The following is a 21,901-nucleotide window of genomic DNA, read 5'->3' on the forward strand; positions in this document are numbered from 1 at the left end:
TGCCAATTCATTCTGTGAGTGTTTAATCCCTACCTCTGCATCTAATGTGTTTATACAAATACATTTTTGACATTCTAAAATGACAACTGGTAAAGGATGTTTATAGTTTTGCTTTCATTTTTAAGATAGTTTGCCCCTTAATACCGAGATTTACTACAAGTGATTGAGGAGCTTTATTTAACAAAATAAAAGGTTTGCAATAATACGATAACAAATAAAGAGCCTAACTATACAATTTCAAAATTGAAAGTTGGCCTATAACTTACAACAATGGTCTTTTGGACCGTCTGTTGGTTGGCATACAATAAATATTAACAAGCATCTTTTTACTTTCTCCCCCGATACATAGTCTAAGGAGAAAGTATTGTTTTTGTCAAAATTTTTGAGTTTGAGTTCTGAGTGGATATATCCATTTTGGGCCCCCCTGAACCCAAAAAAGTTGTTTTCAAAGTGATGTCTGTATGTGTGGATGTGTACAGAGCTACAGACCACACCTGCAGTCCGATTTTGATGAAATTAGGTTTATAGGTACTAATCCATGGTATCTAAAGGTATTTTTTAAATTTTTTTTGAAATTTGTATTTTTAATTTCCCCATAAAAACCATAAAATAACGGAAAAATCAGATTTTCTCAAAAATGGCCAGAACTATTTTGATACAAATTTAGTATGTTATAGTCCTTTAGATTCTGAACAAAATGGTTTAAGTCCCATTTCTGTAAAAATTACGGTTCAAAAGTTATTGTAGCTTATGTTATTTTCCCATTAAAAAATCCTATAAAATTACAAAAAATCTGAATTTGGGAAAAACATGGTTCTGATTAAAATTAATTTGTTATGGTCCTTATAATTGTAAACAAAATAATGCAACCCCCATTACTGTTACATTTACGGTTCAAAAGTTATTGCAACTTTTGTTATTTTTCCCTACAAAATTATCATAGTTACTCCCACCGCTTTCCCATGATCAAAGGTTGTTGACAAGCTTATGGGAGAAAGTATGTGTCAGATTGCTGATACCGTTTATTTAATTTTATAACAAATAATGGTTTTGCAAGAAAAATAAGTTAGATTTAGTTAATTTACAATAAAATCAATTTAAACTTGAACGCCTATAAAACAGAAAGAAAAAAATACCTCATTTGCTCTGGTATGGATGCCTATTGACAGCTAAAAATGAAAAGCAATGATTTGCCATATTAGGTCATAATAAAACTGAATACCAGAGACTGTGCGAGTCTTTGAGGGCTTAGGTCATGAGTGTTATCCAAGTTATCAAAGCGTTGAACGAAATGGGAAACGCTGGACCAGCTGATCGTAGTTGTAGTATCTTTAAGGGTTGCCAACCTATTTCGAAGAGTACACGGATTATGCGCCTAATAAAATCACACTGTTTTGTGATGTTTGGTTAAATTCTGGAGTGTGGCAAAAAAATAACGCGATAAAAGTTAAAAGAGTACGGAAAAATTAAAAGAGTATAGCAAAAGTAAGTAAATGCAGCAATTAGCAACTTTCTGTACTATAATCAGTGCAAAGAAGCCCAATTTGTCAGATGAATGTAGGAAAAGCATATATTTTCTCTCCCCCCCCCTCCATAAAAACACACTTAAAAAGAAGCATCTTTAACACTAAGTGTCTTGAGAGATTTGGAGATTGATTATAACATTTTCATAAGCTGACAGCATTATATAACTACAGTAGAACCTTGATAACAATACTTTCAAGGGGATTGTAAAATAAGACTTGTTATCAAGGTTTGTAATAACATGTGATTAGGGGTAAAATAATTTTAAGGGGATTTGAAAATGACACTTATCATCAAGGGCGACTTGTTATCGAGGGTCTTCTTATGAAGGTTCCACTCTTCTTCAGTGATTGCAAACAGTTTAAGTTTTAAGTGTTGTTTTTTTCCAGTTGTATGACTTTGACAGAAATATAACGCATATTGAGTACTTAATGAACGAAATTGATGATTACATGGGCTACAATAATTATCAACGTAAGTTAATACTACATGTAAATAATTTACAAATTTTTCAATAGATTAGTGTAGTTAAATAAGATCAGATCACTGTATACTAATGGTGGGTATATTGTTGATAGCTTTTTTATATAAATCTGAATAGCAGTATTATATTAGATTGAACGTTTTACTAAAATTTTGTGTTGTTTAATGCTTTCCACATATCAAGTAAATCAAGTTTTATACTTTTATCTTTCTTTTTAACCGACTTCCCCACTACCAACAAAAGGAGGAGGTTCTCAATTTGTTTGTGGCGATGTTTTTTTTTTCTATGTATGTTCACCAATTTCTCTGTGATTCTTTTACCGATCAGTGTGGTTCCACCACCAAAATAACCAGGAGAGTTTCTATTTTGTATGTTTAAGTATAATATTTGTTTCGGTGAAAAATTCTGAAAACCTTAAATATTCAACATTTTATTTTGTTTACATTTGTGCAGAGAAGGCAATAAATAATAATAACATTCCTACAGCTGTTAATTGAAACCATTTAAATGAAGCTACAGACAATTCTTCATGAAACAGTTGCTTCATATTGATCAATAAACTATTTCTTGCCATGGAGCCTAAATGAATTACATCGATAAAAATGCATTTTGTTTTGGTTACTATAAAAAATGTATTTTAACTAACATTTGACCTGATTTGTGTACCTATACAGTAATTCTGTTTTTAGTATTGAATATTCTGACTTACAAAAACATATATGTTTCAGTAAATAGCTGAATGATATTGACAAATAAAGGTGTATTGTGAAAACCAAAGCATTCATAAAACAGGTCTAAATATAAATTAAATGCAATTATTCCTTACACGACCTAAGAAGTGTGACAGTGCAAAATCGTCTATTGTCTTAAAAGTGTTAATTAAATATTTTAATTACTAAACATGCATTTGCAGATGTGAAATGTTTATTGATATTCACTACCCAGTTACTATATCATATCAATACTATTATGCCTGCTTTGGAAAGTCCTAGAGGAAGATGATTTGCAATTTCGACTAGGCTATATCTTGATCAAACAAAACCACCTACATGGCTTGCACCACTTTTAGCTGAACCAATCTTTCATATACATATTTCATTTGCTGATGTGGAATGTTTATTAATATTCTCTACCCAGTTACTATAATATATCAATACTATTATGCCTGCTTCGGAAAGTCCTAGAGGAAGATGATTTGCAATTTTGACAAGGCTATATCTTGAGCAAACAAAACCCCCTACATGGCTTACACACCACTTTTAGCTGAACCAATCTTTCTTATAATATTTTCCAAAAGTACTATACGTGTTAACAACCAATTTTCCACTTTTGAGAGATTTTTTAGTGCTGGTAGCTGAGGAATAACTTTCATATTATTCGAAAAGGCTTGAGACATTACTGTATTTCTTTTTATAATGTAGAAGTACATTGATTGCAGGAAACGATGATGTCTGACATTTCAATGTATCTAGAAAAGACAATTAGTTTTTCATTAGGCCTAATGTAATGGACAACTCTTTCTTTCTTAAGGAATATTTAAAAATGTTTATTTTTATACCCATTGATTATGTAACCTGAACATACTCAAGCAGTTTTAAAATAATAATTGTTCTGTGGAACTTTTGATTGTTTCAAACAGTTTTGCTTATCAAAAAACCTCAAGTAATTAATATATAAAAAATTATACAGTCACTAAAAATCATGAAATAATTTATTTTTGTAAAAAAAGACAACCGACATCAAACGCTCTAAATACCCCCGCCGCAGCAAACCTGCAGACTAAGCGAATTTCCATTTGCCTGATTTGATTTTCAATTAAATCTATTCAAATAGCCTAACATTAGGTTTAACGAGTACCTAGGTTTGCTGCCTACAGGGTAATAAAGTGTGTTTTTCAGTAAAATATTAACAGCTTAGTATAAAATAAATCGATTGGCCAAGTTTGATCCAAATATATGCATAAACAAGCAAACTACAAAAGTTTACTTATTCTCCATAAGAATAACATGGGAATTTTTAATTTATAATTTTCTCCGTAACCAATAACCATACAAAAACATTTCAATATACTGAATTATTTGTTTTTTAAGCTCTTCAAAATGGTCTAGAAGAAATTTGGGAAATTTTATGTTTTGAGGGTCAAAAATGAGAAAAACCAATTTTTACCCCATAAATCCCCCCATAAAACCCCGTTCCCATGGTCCGATCATGCTGGCTCGCAAACTCGTTCGAATAAACGTAGGTTTACACGTTTGTACCAAATTTCATCGAAATCGGATCATTTTTGCTCGAGTTATCGTGCTGACGGACACATATATATATAAATATATATATATATACTAGCTGACCCGGCGAACTTCGTATCGCCTAAGTTATAGGTTTCCCCTAAGACAGACCGATGGAAAGAAAGTACCGTTACGTTTAATTTTCAAGATGATCTCGTTCGCATCGCTCAATCACGTCCTGGTTGAAGTTCTTTCGCTACGCTCACTCACCTTTGGGTTGGAGCTCGTTCGCTACGCTCACTCACCTTTAGGTTGGAGCTCGTTCGCTGCGCTCACTTGCCTTCAGGTTAGCTCGTTCGCTACGCTCACTCGCCTCCAGGTTGAAGTTCGTTCGCTACGCTCACTCACCTTTTGGTTGCAAATTAGCTGTTGTCATAAATGTAAAAGAAATAATAGTGCTGCACCCTGTTGGTAATCCTTGTAACTTTAATGCTATTGAACATCATAGAACAAAACCAACTTGTTTAATTGAGATTCAATTTCTCATAAGGTTAACATGGGAAACTCCAGAGCCACTGGGGCGGAGCCCTTTTAAGAATTTCGAAACGGGATATAGTTTACTTCCGATTCGCATACCTACAGAATTTACACACCAAATTTCATAACGATCGGTGAAGTCGTTCCGGAGGAGTTTGCAGACAAACACTGTGACACGAGAATTTTATATATTATATATATATATATATATATATGAATTTGAACGGATGGTGTTTTTGGCTTCTAGGAACATCAAAATGAAAAAGTAAATCGGTCCCGGGACTAAGTCTTACCATGAGACCTACGGTAATAGCTTATTCCCTATAGGGATATTCGCTAAAAGAATGAAATAATTTCAACAAAGTAAACTTTTGTATTAGGCAAGCTCACGTATTTCAAGTCGGCGCGGCTCAAACTGCAAATATGATTGAAATTAAATATTGTGTGTGTATTTTGAAAATCAATAAATTGTAGCTGGATAACATAAATATATAAAAAACATACTGAACTGTTTTGTTTAAATATTAAAGGAAATATTTTCTTGTATTTTATGTTTACTTCAGAATAAATGTATTATGAAAATAAATAAATTCTTGATCAGCATTGTACGTGTTATTAAATTTACGGAAAGTAAATAAAGATACATCTTATAACACTTAAAAAAGTTTTAAGTGTTATAAGACGTATCTTTATTTACTTTCCGTATGAAAATAACACACACAAATGTTCTATATGAATAGGAAAATAATTTAGTTTGATATTATGATAGGGAAAAGAAGCTAGTTTAGTATTAAAACGTTACTTTTCCTAGTTAGAAACATTTAAATGCGTTATAATCTTTTTAAAGATACTCGTTAATACCGGACACTATAATTTTGATCTCTGATTACAGTAATAAAATAACACTTAACGCATAACTGAGTTAAAATTTAAAAACGTACGTTTTCATGTCCCTGGCCTTTTACTTCGTAGATACTGGATTTGTAGTTTATTATTATGTGTTTTTATATTTTTTGGGATGGAGGCAACATATTACACACATTTATTTAGTTTTAAATAGGTTCTAGGTATTTTTTTCGTATTTTTAAAGTCTCGAAATTCACGACCATGACGTGTCCCTAGGGTACATTTTCCAACTTTCACGCTGTTTTTAGACTAATTATTCATGCCGAAATATATAAAGCCATATTTTTATGTCACCAATGGTTATTAAATTTACAAAAAAGGAGCATATTATACGTTTATGATTGCTATCATAAAAATTTCAAAAATTAAAATATCGCCATATTTCAATGTTTTATACACAAAAGAAGCACACCTATATACAAACATAACGATTTTTCGGGTCTCAGGTAAGTTTTTTCGGAGTTATACAAACTTAAAAAGATTTTTTTGGCTTTTTTCCAATTTTTTGAGTTTTTTTATTTTTTTCTAGAAAGACCAAATATACCAAAAGCTCAGTGACCTTTTTATTGTATAATGGTCATAAAAGTAAATAGGTTTATAGCAAAACATAGTTATAAAAATAATATTAACTATTTTTAATACTCATTTAAACGTCCGTTATGGTCGTGACAGGATTTTGTGTTTTTCCACTAAAGATGCTCTTTAAAAAAAAAACTACCAAAGATATTGCGTTACCATGGACAATTTATGAAACTTCAAAAGTTAATGAAATAAAAAAACTAATAAAAGTTTTGAAAAAAGGGGAAAAAAATTTGCAAAGTGCTTTTCCTGAAAACGTACGTTTTTAAATTTTCACTCAACTATGAAAAAGACATGCAGATTAACACCTTTAGTTATAGATAGTCACCTGCAATATGGACACCCTCTTTCAATTTTGTATCAAAAATCATCATAGAGCCGCGCCGACTAAAAAAATACGTCAGCTTGCCTAATACAAAAGTTTACTTTATTGAAATTATTTCATTCTTTTTAGAGCGTTTGAAGTCGGTTGTCTTTTTTTACAAAAATAAATTATATTTTCAATCATTGTTGGGATACAAAAATATTGCAATTTTTTTCATCAAAATATATTCCTCTATTGTTATGGCTAATATGTAAAGAGAAACAAGATTATAAAACTCAGACAATTTGCATGATATTAAAATTGCCCATAGCAGCAAAACTGGGGAATTGCTTAGTGATGGTTAAATCTGTTTTAAAAAAAGGATATTGTTGCAAATGGAAATGTAAATAACTTAATATAACAAAATATACACATTACAATTATCAAACAATGTTTAGGTTTCTGGTAAACCTAAAACAAAAGAAGTATTGTGGTCCAAGACTTAGGTTTTACTTGAAGACTGCAGTTATTACCTTCATGTTTTCCAGTAAATGATAATGCATCAAGTTTTATTAACAGATTTTCCTTCCAACCATCACTCTCTTCTGTATGTCTGGTCTACCACCACCTCTGCTGGTAGTGAGTGTGTTAAAATAAACTTGGATTTATGTTTCAGCTGCGCAAGACCTTATGTCCACTCTGGCTGAAATACTGTATAAAGACTTGAACAATGAATACTACATTCGAAGAATTATATCTTCAATGGCCATGGTATGTGACAACACATTTAGCTTTTTAGTACCACAACTTTTAACCACTATGTTCCAAAGTCCATTGTAATTTCCGTCAAAAGAAACACAACCAAAACCATAGATTGAGGAATCGTAACCTTTTTAATACTTTTTTCATTGACTTTTTAATACTTTGACCATACAAAGTAGGTATTTTAAGCCAAGTATGAATGGAGATGAGTGTAGGATTAGTGGCAAGATCTTGTAGTCTTGTTAGTGACTAAGGCCGACTTATTCCTTAGACACAGCTGTTTTAATAGTCCACACAGCTAATGACAACTAAGGGACCTACAGTTTATAGTGGAATTCGACCACATTTTTGCCTTGGTATTAACAAATTGGTCTATTTATCAGGATAATACTGCGGATAGTCGTAGTACTCAATAGTGCAGATGATAATCCACACCAGGGAGTATCGCATCCACAGTGCATGCCTCCACAATTTGTGACCTCTATTGTTCTGATCTGGTGTTAATGATTTGTGGAATTATTGAGCCGTTTCTCTATCTATGACTAAGACTTGAAGATCCACTTTTTAAGAGGATGGTTCAGTGGTAGTTATTTGGATGAGTGGATTCTTACAGAGTTCCACCTCAAATCAGGCATATTTTGCTATTTTTTATTGATTTTTACCGTGTCTGTGTTAACTATTGTTTTATAAGAACTAGAGAGTCTAACAGTGTTTCAATAAGAACAACTCACAAATTTCTCCCTGAGCATTTGATACAAATAATGTACATTTTCCCCAGATTGAGTATGATTCAGCGGAGAGTATGAAGCTTGGAATTTCAACAATACTCTCTGTTTTGGTCAACGGAACACTGAAAGGGACATATTTATTGGACGACGTACTAGAAATGTACACTGGGAGGATACTGCTGAAACTCGCCAAAGTTTATCTGAAATATGCTGTAAAACCTGACCATACACCTCGACTGCGGGCAAAACACGTTCACCAACTTTCCAGGTGAAAATTTCACTTCTTTAATTTACTCGAAGTACGTTATTATGTTCTATTACAAAAAATCGGTGTAAACAAGAAGGGATACTGAAACACAGCAAAGTAAATAATATTTTCTTACTTCATTTTATTAATTGTGGATTATAATAAACTATTGTAAGATTTCAATATTACATTAAAAAATTAGAAGATATATTCTTTTCAAAGATTATTTAATATTAAAAAATATTATCTTTTTAAATTATTAGTGGATTATTTTAAATTGAACATCTTTAAAATTCAATAGTAGTTAAGGTCATGTAAATTAGGAATTCAACGCCAATTAATTTTTCAATTTTTGAGATGACCAACAAATTAACAAAAGCGAAGAGTAGAGAAAGAGTTCTTGAGCCCATGCGTATCCCAGTCTTCACTCTAATTGACACATTCTATAACACCTCAAACCAAACCTGGATGCCTCAAAATTCATTATTTCTCAAAGTTTTTAACTGACACATAAAAACTCTACAGTCAACAGTCCATAGAGACATAATACCTCTATAAATTAAAGAGTTTAAAGTTTAAAGCATTTTAGATAATAAATCAAATGATTTATTATTTCTTCAGATGAGGTACCTAGTGCTTTGTCACTGGATTGAGAAGTTATTTGAAACTTTTTTATCATCATAATGTGATTGATAATTTAGGTTACATGCTAGTATCCTTATTACTAATCATTCACTTAGTGCAAATAATATTGTAATTACATAGGAGAAAGTTTTATTCTAAGTGCTTAACAAATTTTGAAGAATTTTCATCTCCAACATTTACTAAATCCCACATTTTACCCTAATATTTTATTTTGACTTATAAAATGTTGTTTTATGTTTTCAGAAATATTATGGATTGTGTGGATATGGCCGTTATTGCTCAAGATAGAAACGTAACTAAACTTGCTCCCGAGGAAAACATCAGCTATGATGTGTACGACAATGTTCGTAACCTAAAATATTATTTTTCAATTAATTCTTGACATATTCATTGGTAATTTACAAAATCTTTAGCTTTTACTGCACTAGTGCAGTGTTATGTGTTTGTCAGTGTGTAAATGATATACGATTGACCCTTAATAATGTTGGCCACATTAATACCATCTTTGCTTAATCTGAACAGCCATTTATAGTAGTTTATGAATGTTTCATACATCTACGCTAGGAACCCGTCAGTTGAATAGTCTAACGGTTTATTAGACGAGGCTGTCTAGCATTAGTGCTGTAAGCACTTCTAAAGTCGTGATTAAAATACTGTAATCACTCCTGAAGAGTCTCTGATAATTGATAGGAGCCCAGTCAAACATCAAGTAAACTTACAATCTGCAGTATTCTTTTTATAATCTCTGCAAAACGCAGAAATTTGCCTCTCACCATTATTCCAATAATAGTCTCCCGTACCTAAGTCATCTCACCAAGCTATTTTTTTATTTTTTTTATTTTTATTTTATTTTTTTTAATACGGAGGAAGAATTCCGTCCATGACCAAAACCGTCCTTGTCTTTTTCTTGCAAATAATCCTCTAAAAATCGCTTAAACAAACCGTTACACCTACAACACTAGTTATAAAATAAATTCCCCATTTCATTTCAATACAAGTTAAAATTCTATGAAATAAACATCCAACATAGGATAGTATTCTTCACCTACCCAGCAACACTTTAACTTAAACTTTATATTCCCTGAAATAGTATTTTTCTACCACACTGAAAATGTAGGTAACTGTTTAGCTTCCTATTGTCGAATATGATTTTATAAGAACATAATTATTTTAAGATAAAGTATGTAAGTTTGTGACCCCATTCATAGAACTGTACCTCAATAATAAAAGAAATTTGATTTGATTCTCAAAGATAGTAGGCATATAAATGCTTTTTACTAAAAAGTGAGCAATCAAGTTTGCTCATTTTGTCACAATCAACTAGGCCTATAACGTTTGTCTGGAAAAGTATTTTTTGTAGGGGAAAATAATTGCTCATTATGTCAAACAAGGCGTTTTAACATGCCTTTTTAAAATTTGTAGCTAAATGTCGCCTCCAATGACATGGCCGAGGCACTGATGATTTCCATGTATTTGGTGGGTCGAGTTCAGCCTTATGGAGCGGTGGGGCGGCAGATAAGGTCGACAGAAGGAGTTTCTGAAATGTATTCCTACGTAAGTTACCTCTACATAGCTAGATTTTTCTATTCAATTCAGTTCTATAGTACGTACATTTCAGAGATATTCTGGGGTTTGCATGCATGTAAAATGAAAATATGTACCTACTTATATTTTTGGCTTAAACACACCCAGTTTGACTCAATTGATTTTAAAGAATTGATTTGTATTTTACAATGGTTATTTTAGCTATGCAATTTAGGAACCAAATGTGGTTGTAGTCACCATATAAATTTACTATTCACCATTGAGTTTTGGATACTAGGGTAAACACCATGTGTATGTAAAATATTACAAAATGGACCACCTACAGAGTATGCTACTGTTAAAAATTAAATTTTATCTTTTAGTGCTTGAAAATTTGATGATTCATGTAACATTAAAGATCCTACAGTTTAGAGTAAGTTAGTTGTCTTTTTGGTTTGGCTAAAAAATTTGGTATTTACAACGTAAATCAATAAATAATTGCTGTACAAACTGTCAGTGATTCCATTTCTACCATGATCATTTTTATTCTAAAACCGGTGGAAAGTCTCCTGCTCTTCATAGTCTAAGATCTTACGTATTCACAAATTATCTCTGATGTAATACCATGTGTTAGTAGTATAAAATACGAAATATAAAATTAGTGATTTACAGACAGTATTGAAGACATGCTTTAACTAACCCATTTGATGAGAGCGTTAGTTGAAGTGAATTTAGTTCAGGAGAAGTCTCAAATTAGTGTATTCTTTTTTGAAAGTATATGTTGTAAATGGATGAATTATAAATTCAAAATACATTTGAAATGAACTCTGCCCATTTATTGGTTTACAGGTCAACAATGCAGATGGCTTGGTAGATGTGGCTGGTTCAAATATCACCTCCTATGTTAACATCTCAAAAAGTCTGGCCAATACATTCGATGAAAACCACGACTTAATGCTTCAGGTATTGTAACATAATTGTGAAAAATCAAATGTTTTAAATGATAATCAGGGGGAGGGGCTAGGTAAACTATTATGTGTCTCAATATGTTTTAGAAATTAAATTTGGTAAAATTTTTGATAATGTAGTATAATCACAAAAAAAAAACAAAAACTAGTTAAAGAAAGAACATTTTAATCTTAATGTCATCCCAACACTAACTCAAATCATCACAACAAAAACATAAACGAACATAAACCAAATGCTTTCAACAAGACAGTAAAATAAAGACTTTTAAACATGTAATCCAATATCACACTTCTCCCCCTTCAGATAAAGCTCCACTTCTCTTACAGTCTTACGTAGTTGGTCTGCGTGTTTACGCTTCAGAAGTCCACCACACGAACTTGGTAGGATAGCTCACCATTTCTTGATGTAATCACTCCTGGAGTCCAGCCGACACCTAGTTCTATCTGTACCCAGACTTCTTCCCCCTCTGAAAATTCCCTATGTCTACTTTTTCCATGGTGATAATACTTTTGTTTAAAAATCTGATTCTGTTATCATGTCTTTAACCGTGGGCTTTAAATTGTCCAATGGAGACAAAGTCTTTGGCAAAAAACTGTTATGAAGGAGGTTTGTTCGTGGACTTTTGTGGCGTGTTTCTGTTTGCAAACAGTAGCTTCACCAACTTTTGTGTTTGATCTTGCCTTCTCGATTTGAAGGTTTTGATAAACGGTTCAACTTGGCCATTCGTCTTTGGATGATACATGTTGTACTGCAGACATGTTTGATTGTGTTATCCTTGCAAAACTTCTCAAAGACCTCTGCAGTGTTTACCCTGTAACCATAATGTAACTAAAATGTACAATGTAACCATATGCTTTCAACAAGACAATGAAATAAAGACTATTAAACATGTAATCCAATATCACAGATACCATGAATAGGTTACAAATTACAGAAAATAATTTAATTTAATATGGGCTAACTTTTTTTAGTTGAATTTGTACTTCCAAATTTTCTTTTTTTCAGTTATATATTTCTGTTATTTCAGTTATATATTTCAGTGATATATATCTAAACCATTATTTTTTTATTTTTTTTTATCTAACACCTCTCGATTTGTAAGGTTGCACTCTTACAGTTGAACATTCCACAAACATAGATGTGATTTCTTAGCAACAAATAACATATTTTATTGAACATTAATTGGCATAAATTACCCCATTGAACATTGGTCCCCAATTGGCAGCAGCACAATTTATTGGTAAAAAAACTAATCATAGCTGGACAATATTAATTGAATGTGCTGACTGCTTCTAAAAAAAATGTTATACAACTTTTTTTACATTACATTTCATTCCAGTTTGCACCTATCAAGAAAAATCTCTTTTGGTGGGCGCAAAACAACATCAACACCGAAATCATCATGGTCGGGCTGGCAGAAAGGCTGTACAGACCTGGTTATTACTATGTCCCAAAAGTGGAAGCCCCTGTCCAAATCTTCATGAAGGTGAAGAAGATGGAAAAGACTACAATTAGAGGAGTGGCTACCCAACTTGACCCAACGCTAGATAGTGACACACTGGACAAGATAGTTCTAGTGCACCGCTTCATACTGCCACCACTGAGCAAACTATTTATAACCTTCAAGTTTGACGGGAATAGTTCAACTTCGTCTTTGAGGGTGAGTAGGATATGTAATTGTTATACAGTACAGTAAGAACTGAACTAACAGTTGACAAAATAGTTCTGGTGCACTGCTTCGTTTTTCCAGCAAACTGTGATCTTTTAATTTCTACAGCTCAACTTGGTCTTTAAGCGTAAATGGGACAACTGGTTTTTGATACAGGCGTACAGTTTATGCTATGGCATTTAGGCCTACAGTGGAGGCTGCTAACATGAAAGATGTGGTGCATTATCCTCATCTGTGAAAGTGCTGCCATTTTTTAAGGCTCTTGCCCAGGAATTGGGTTTTGCATTACTTCAGGCTAAGTCTAGGTGTAACGATATTATCACTTCGATAAAATCGATAGGGGATTGGTGAAATATGAAGTCACATACTCTATAGGCCTGCTCGCTCCCCAATTTCCTGCACATTGATGACCAAGGTGCAGGATAGGGCGGATGTCGCTCAATAATTGCATAGATAAAGGCATTTTTTCTCCTTCCTTCTCAGAATACTGCTTATATAGTAGCGGCAGAAACATTAGTCAATTTCTACTAAATAAGGATATCGCCATTAAAACAAAACTCATAGAAATCAACTAAAAAATTATCACAACAACAATTGTTACAAACTAAACAACAACAACTAAATTGACTAAAATTTCAGGTATTGATTAATTTTAACGAGCGACCTAACTGGGAGGCCTTGTCTGGAGCTAATGTTGTTTCACCACAAAACCCAGACGTGGTTATTCCATATGACATTGTTGAAAGAGAACACTTCTACTTCATGGGAATCCTTCCAGATAAAAGTGTGAGTATACGTTTTCACCACGAGAATCAGCTGTTTATGAAATGTTACTAGATGAGTAAAAGTAACATTGCAGGCTAGGAGCAAAACTGATACTTTCACTTATGTTTATTGGCAGTTGATTTAATTACAATATAAATCAGTAAATTTAGGTTAAAATACATATATGAGTGAAAATTTAAAAACGTACGTTTTCAGGAAAAGCACTTTGCAAATTCTTTTCCCCTTTTTTCAAAACTTGTATTATTATTTTTATTTCATTAACATTTGAAGTTTCATAAAATGTCCATGGTAACGCAATATCTTTGGTAGTTTCTTTTTAAAAGAGCATCTTTAGTTGAAAAACACAAAATCCTGTCACGACCATAACGGACGTTTAAATGAATATTAAAAATAGTTAATATTATTTTTATAACTATGTTTTGCTATAAACTAATTTACTTTTATGACCATTATACAATAAAAAGGTCACTGAGCTTTTGGTATATTTGGTTTTTCTAGAAAAAAATAAAAAAACTCAAAAAATTGAAAAAAAGCCAATAAAATCTTTTTAAGTTTGTATAACTCCGAAGAAACTTACCTGAGACCCAAAAAATCGTTATGTTTGTATAGAGGTGTGCTTCTTTTGTGTATAAAACATTGAAATATGACGATATTTTAATTTTTGAAATTTTTATGATAGAAATCATAAACGTGATGGTCAGGGACAAGCGGTACGGTCGTGAATTGTCTGGAATAATCTAAATCTTTCGAAACAATCCTTCAATTATCCTGTTAGTTATAATAAAAATATGTGTTTCAATTGAACTAAAATGTTCAATTTACAATTATATTAAAGTTATTGTCACGACCAAACACACTATAATCCATAATGCTGGATTGGTCGTGAAAAAACCCGCGATGGTCGTGAAACTTTGGTCGTGAAATTACGTGTTATTTGGCTCTGTTCTGGTGGTAGCCCTGCACCTCATGTTCGAGGATACAAAGTGGACTTCTACGTTAATCTAGCAATTGAAATATCTTATAAACAAAAATTAACACCATGTCTACTTCATCGAATGACTACGTACGGTCATGGACACACCAAAATTACAAAAAACACAATCTTTCCTTTATTAATCTTGTAATTACTCCTTTCAACTCGAAACGACCGGCACTACAATCCTGACGTACACCCCGAACTAGTCTCTAAAACCAACTGACTCCATCGACGCCAGGCTTGCCACTGTCGTGCTCCAAAGTTGAAAATTTTTCCCAAATGGTCGTGACGCCAAATCGAGGGACAGACTTATTTTGTCATGGTAGTCAGTTTGTAATGAAAATAAAATTATAATATGCTCCTTTTTTGTAAGTTTAATAACCATTGATGACATAAAAATATGGCTTTATATATTTCGGCATGAATAATTAGTCTAAAAACAGTGTGAAAGTTGGAAAATGTACCCTAGGGACACGTCATGGTCGTGAATTTCGAGACTTTAAAAATACGAAAAAAATACCTAGAACCTATTTAAAACCAAATAAATGTGTGTAACATGTTGCCCCCGTCCCAAAAAATATTAAAACACATAATAATAAACTACAAATCCAGTATCTACGAAGTAAAAGGCCAGGGACATGAAAACGTACGTTTTTAAATTTTCACTCATATATTTGAACAGTTTTAAATATAAAATGAAACTAACATTATGTTACATAGTTTTTACTTCCATTTCAAAATCATGAACAACACAAAAACAAACAAACAATTAAGTCAGCTGAAAACTATTTAAATTAATATATCTGTTTTAAGACAGTACAGACTCTTCCCCCATGAAATAATTCAAAGGATACTGTAGATTCTATATCTTCCGAAGTTGATTTATGTGCCGTCTCCATAGCATGTCATCAACAGCAACGGAGTACATAACTCTTCCAATTCTTTTCTTTATTTCGCCTTTTCTCCAAACAATTTTGCCATTTTTCACCATTTCTCTTACCAAAACATGTTCACCTTCTTTGAATTCTCTTATGGTTCCTTTGAAAGATGTACATCCTTGTTGGGCTGTGCGAAAGGTAGGTTTCAACGTTGACTCTAATGAAGGTCTCAACACATCTAACGAATTCCGCAGTTTTCTTCCAAACATCAACTCTGCCGGACTTTTTGTTGTTGCTGATGTTGGTGTTCGTCTGTGAGATGAAAGAACTTTAAGAAGTTTTTCTTTTAGGTTTCCATTTGTGTCCACTTCTTTTCTTAAGTACCTTTTCACTTCTTGAACATAGCGTTCTGTAAATGGTTACATACCTTACGTCGTCAATCCTAAAATAAGTCTATGGCCTAGTTTCGAAACATCAAGGTTTCATTGTCGAGCCTCTTGCCTTTTAAAAACATTGTGACATCTTGTCGTCGTCATTATACACAGTACATTTAACATAAACACACGAACACGGACATATACTATTTACAAAAATGAGTGCGCGGCCGGCCATAAGTACCGCGGTGACGGACACGATGCAACTAACCGACTCCTGTCTGTTGACATTGACCTTGGAGGGGGTGAAACAGCTGATTGTGAGCGCTTCCGTTATCAATGTCCTCAATCCTATCAAATATTATATTACGGCCAAAATTGAGTTTTTCATTTAAAATGTCGTGAGGATGTTTTTTTGTTGCTTTGTAGATTTCTAAGCTTTCTAGAACATTCATTAAAGAGCCTTTGGTGCATTTGTGTAGAATATTCAAGCTAACATTGCAGCTATTAACGTTGTGGTTTTCGTTAATCAGGTGTTCGGCGAACTTGGAGTGTTGGGTTCTCAATTTAGGTTTGGGTTTAGGTTTAGGCTGGAGGCAATGATGAATAAATAGCGTTCTGCTTGACCATTGCTCTGCGGATTATATGGTGCAATGGTTCTGTGAATAATACCATTCTGTTTTAAGTAATTACTAAACTCTTCTGATTTAAATATTGAAGCATTGTCACTCACCAATGTATAAGGTAGGCCGAATCTTGCAAAAATATCTTCCAAAAACTCTATGGTTTTCTTTGATGTTGCTTGTGTCATGGGACAGGCTTCTAACCATTTAGAGAATGAATCTACAACCAGTAAAACGTATTGATTTGATACAGGTCCTAAGAAATCAACATGTATTCTTTTCCACGGTGCATTTTCTGGTTCCCATGGATGCCACGCTTTAGCAGGATTCTTCTGATTTCTTTGGCAGGGTGTACACTGTTTCACAAATTGTTCTATATCGAGATCCATGTCTGGCCACCAGACATAACTTCTTGCAAGGGCCTTCATCCTAACAATTCCTGTATGAGACGAATGTAGATCATTCAAAACACGTTTTCTCAGAGTGCGTGGTATAATAACTCGATCGCCTCTCATTATACAACCGTCCACTATACTCAATTCATCCAAGTGTTTTTTATACTCCTTATGACCCAATGGTTTACCTCTTAGTAAGCAATCGTAAATATCTTTCATTACAATTTCCTTCTGAGTTTCCTCTTGAATTTCGTCCAGCTTCACAGGCAATACATCATTGAATTGCCTAATTTGGTATAAACACGCTCTGTTTATGTCATCCATGAAATTTTCATCCTCTTTTCCTATTATCGGTGCTCTCGAAAGGGCATCAGACGAGACATTCTCCTCAGAAGTTATATGTTGAACCTCGTAGTCAAAACCTTGCAGGAATATGGCATACCTTAGAAGTCTTTGCGCAGTCATTCGTGGTAATTCCTTTGCGGGGTTGAAGATAGAAACAAGTGGTTTATTATCTGTTCTTAAAATAAACCTTTTGGAAAACACATATTGAAAAAACTTATTTACACCCCAAAAGATTGCTGTAGCTTCTTTATCGATTTGAGAATACGACCGTTCCGTGAGCGTAAGAGTGCGAGAAGCGAAACATATTGGTCTTTCCGATCCATCCGGGAGAGCGTGTGAAAGAGTAGCTCCAAGCCCTACTGGACTGGCATCAACTGACAGAATAATTGGTAATTTAGGGTCATATGGAACTAAAACTCTATCTGAAGCAATTTCCTTTTTTGTTTGAAGCCAAGATTTCTCACATTCTGAGGTCCAGGTAAACTTTCTACCACCTCTGGTCAGTTCATACAAAGGGTGTAACAAGCTTGAGAGATGATTGACAAACCTTCCATAATAGTTAATGAGACCCAACCAGCTTTTAAGCTCATCTTTATTGGTCGGTCGGGGAGCATTTACTACCGCCTCCACTTTGTCTTTACATTTGTGAATACCCTTTTCTGATATTTCATGTCCTAAATACACAATCTTAGCTTTAAATAAATTACATTTCTTACTATTGACTCACAAGTTATTATTGGATAACCTTCTGAAAACTTCTTTTAGCCGATCTTTGTGCTCCTCTAACGTTTTACTCACTACTCTAATGTCATCGTAAAACACCGTAACACCTGGAATGTTGTCTAGAGCTTGAGATATGAATCTTTGCCACTCAGCTGGAGCATTTTTGATTCCGAACATGAGTCTATTGACAGCATATACACCCTTATATGTGCTAATGGCCTGTACTCTGGCACTCTCGTTGTCCATGGGAATGTTTAAATACGCTTGAGAAATATCAATAGTCGAAAAATACTTACAGCCACTCATGCTCGCAAATATGTCATCCAATGTTGGAATTGGATAATGATCAGGTTCCAAGGTCTTATTAACTGATACTTTGTAATCAGCACAAAGCCGAATATCCCCGTTTGGTTTAACTATCGGTACTATAGGTGTACCCCATTGACTGTAGGTCAACTTTGAGAGAATTCCCTCCTTTTCTAACCTGTCAATTTCATCATTGACTTTATCCCTTAAAGCAAAAGGAACAGGGCGGGGTGGCAGGTAAACCGGCTTAGAGTTTGGTTTCAAACTCAAATGAGCTTCATAGTTCGGTACTTTACCCACTCCTGGTAAGAAAACATTAGGAAATTCACTCTTAAGATTCTCTATAAACTGGTCTTTTTTATGATCTGTTTGATCTTCTGATACCTGGTTTAATGAAGGAAGCTCAATTTTGAACAACTTTAACCACTCCCTTCCAAAAATACTGTCTACGTTCCCCCGAATAACATACAGGTTGCCCACAGATATTTGATTTTCATAGCAAATTTCGACAGTCGCAAACCCTACCGGGCGAATTATTTCTCCTGTATAGGTTCTTAACGGCATTCTTGTTCTATTTAGGTAGAATCTTACCTGGAAATAATTTCTTAAACAGATGCAGCGGTATAGTACTGACCGCAGCACCAGTATCTAACTCAAAAGAGTTACGCTTATCGTCAATGGTGCAGTCTAACATAATCTTTCCCGGCCTGTTTACCATTTCGGGTTGATATGCATCATCCGAGAGCTTAGACAATTTAGTACATTTCTTCTTTCTATCCACAATGGATAACATTGACATAAAAGGTGGATTTTGACACTCACCTTCCTCTTCATACTCATTTCCTGTCGAAGCGTCATCAGCTTGTCGCATGTTTTGTTTCTTTCTCCGACAAACTTTGCTGAGATGTCCTTTCCTCTCACAATTCCAACATTTAATGTCTGCTGGAATTTCGCACGCACTTATGTGATGGTGTCCCCCACACCTGAAACATGATATTTTACTACCCTTTCCTTGCAAATATCCAGAGCTTTTCTTCCCTCGAATCTGAAATTGTTCTCCAACTTTTGATTGCAAATTTGATTCTTGGATTTTCGTTGTTTCACTTTTGATTTGCTCAAAGTTACTTGCTATTTCAAGACATTGGTTAAACGTTTTATCTTCGTGAATTTCAATTAATCTAGACAGCAATTTTCCATCATGAATGCCCGAAATAAACTGTTGCCGCAGATGAACGTCAGATGTTGATGCATTACATTTTGGACATTTAAAATCACATTTACTGGCTAAGGTTTTCAGATCTTTGGCGAAGCTGCCTACAGATTCACTCGGATTCTGGATTCGTTTAGTGAACTTATGTTGTTCTGCAATAATACTTCCCTTAGGTTCCAGTAATAATTGTAAAGCTGCACATATTTCGTCATAACTTTTATCCTCAATGTCACATGGGCTTAGATTAATTCTCAGGTCGTGAAATACTTTAGGTGTCAATAAATTGATCAAATATTGCTTTTTCTTTAATTCTGACATGATTCCGTTTAGGTCAAAAAAGTTGTCTAGCCTTACCATGTATGAACTCCATGTCTCATTGTCTTCATCAAATTTATCAAAATTAGAACAGAAAATAGGTTGACTGGGTGTTAATATACCTTCTTCTTCTAGCTCCTGGTGTCTCTCACCCTTCCTCCTCCTCATCCTCGTCGCCATTGAACAGTTTTAAATATAAAATGAAACTAACATTATGTTACATAGTTTTTACTTCCATTTCAAAATCATGAACAACACAAAAACAAACAAACAATTAAGTCAGCTGAAAACTATTTAAATTAATATATCTGTTTTAAGACAGTACAATATTCCTAGTATTAAAAAATAGCCATACCATTGGTTATTATTAAAAGCCATACTGGCTGGATTCCGACTGATGATTGGCTTATTGATTGGTTTGCTAATTTTATCTATAGCTTTTTCATCTATAAAATTGGTACTAGTAAACAAATTGTTTTTGGGTTTCTCATTCTGAATGTTGTAGAAGTGGATCAAATCAAATCAAATCAAATCAAATTATTCTTTACTTTATTCATTTAAGTACAATTGTACAGGAATAGAGTCAGATCTTACAAAATAAAATGTTTTACATTGAACTAAAAATAAGACAGAATATTTATTTTATTTGTTCTCCCAAAACTCTTCAAGAGAATAAGGGGCAATTTTAATCAAATACTGTTTCAGACAATTTTTAAACTTTTTTGTATCATTTTCAGTTAGAATTGTTGTTGGAAGATGAGACATAAATTTATTTCCTGTGAATTTCGTTTTCTTTTTATAAAATTCTAGATTGTGTCTATCAATTTGAAATTGAGAACGAGTGTTATAATTATGACTATTTTTGTTTGATGCCTGAGTTTTTGTAATATTTTTCGCATAAATAATAGTTTCCAAGATATATAGTCCATGAACAGTTAGTATTCCAAGATCGGTAAAAATATGTTTTACTGAAATTTTCCTAAATTGGATGGACTATTCAATTTAATGTCTATAAGGTACATACGTTAACGTCATCAGTAACAATGAGGGAGTTGTAAAAATTAATTGAATTAATGAATTGTAATTAATTTTAGTAATTTTTATGTTATATTTTAGGTTCCAGTAAATTCCACCGTTGACTATTCTTTTGATCTTCATTTTGTGAATTGCCATATCTGGGAAAATCAGTGGATTAATCACTATTGTTTGGTAAGTAAATCGCTCCTACTTTTCAAATGCTTGATTTGCAAAGGGTATCATCTTTGACCGATAAGTCAATGGTATCATAATGAATAATCACTAGAGGTTGACTATTCCTAATTGTAATTTTTATACAAAAAACAAAACCGGTACCGGTAATACACTGCTGGCAACTTGCACTTGGTTGGCAAAAGCCAAATTATCTTTATCAAACAATATGCTATAGGTATATAACTACAGTAGAACTCCAATTATCCGAACTCCAATTAACCGAATCTCCGATTATCCGAATCGCTTACTTCAACAATTTTAAAAACGTAAAGCTACAGTAATCAGTTTTGCAAAATATCAAAGAATTGTTACTAAACACATTTAGCCAGTGTGTAATTTTGGACTTTGATGGAACACCAAAATTACACACTGGCTAAACCATTAACTTAATAACATGTATAGAACACTTGTACTAAGAGCATTGTAAACTGTAAAAATGTTCTGATTTCATTTATTATTAATTAAAAGTTCACTTAGTACCGAAAATTAGGATTTATCTTTAAAATTCCCGGAATTCCGGTAAAACTCCGATTATCCGAATATTTGATTATCCGAATGGGGTCTGGTCCCTATTGATTCGGATAATCGGAGTTCTACTGTAATCGTCTCTTGTTTT

General features: G+C 33.3%; 1 protein-coding gene across 1 annotated transcript in view; it reads left to right on the forward strand.

Moving 5' to 3' along the window:
• The window catches only part of LOC128993038 (polycystic kidney disease protein 1-like 2), a 63,858-nt gene that overhangs the window by 4,532 nt on the left and 37,425 nt on the right, over positions 1–21,901 (forward strand). Inside the window, exons 3-11 of the mRNA XM_054416792.1 lie at positions 1,914–1,998; positions 7,236–7,330; positions 8,100–8,317; positions 9,185–9,284; positions 10,364–10,495; positions 11,315–11,428; positions 12,774–13,094; positions 13,743–13,889; positions 21,151–21,243. Of these exons, the coding sequence (XP_054272767.1) occupies positions 1,914–1,998; positions 7,236–7,330; positions 8,100–8,317; positions 9,185–9,284; positions 10,364–10,495; positions 11,315–11,428; positions 12,774–13,094; positions 13,743–13,889; positions 21,151–21,243 (1,305 nt within the window). The remainder of the gene's footprint in view (positions 1–1,913; positions 1,999–7,235; positions 7,331–8,099; positions 8,318–9,184; positions 9,285–10,363; positions 10,496–11,314; positions 11,429–12,773; positions 13,095–13,742; positions 13,890–21,150; positions 21,244–21,901) is intronic.

The sequence above is a fragment of the Macrosteles quadrilineatus genome, unplaced genomic scaffold (assembly GCF_028750875.1).
Source record: "Macrosteles quadrilineatus isolate MER2022 unplaced genomic scaffold, UCM_ALF_1.0 Scaffold_4__1_contigs__length_99947679, whole genome shotgun sequence".
NCBI classification, from domain to species: Eukaryota; Metazoa; Arthropoda; class Insecta; order Hemiptera; family Cicadellidae; genus Macrosteles; species Macrosteles quadrilineatus.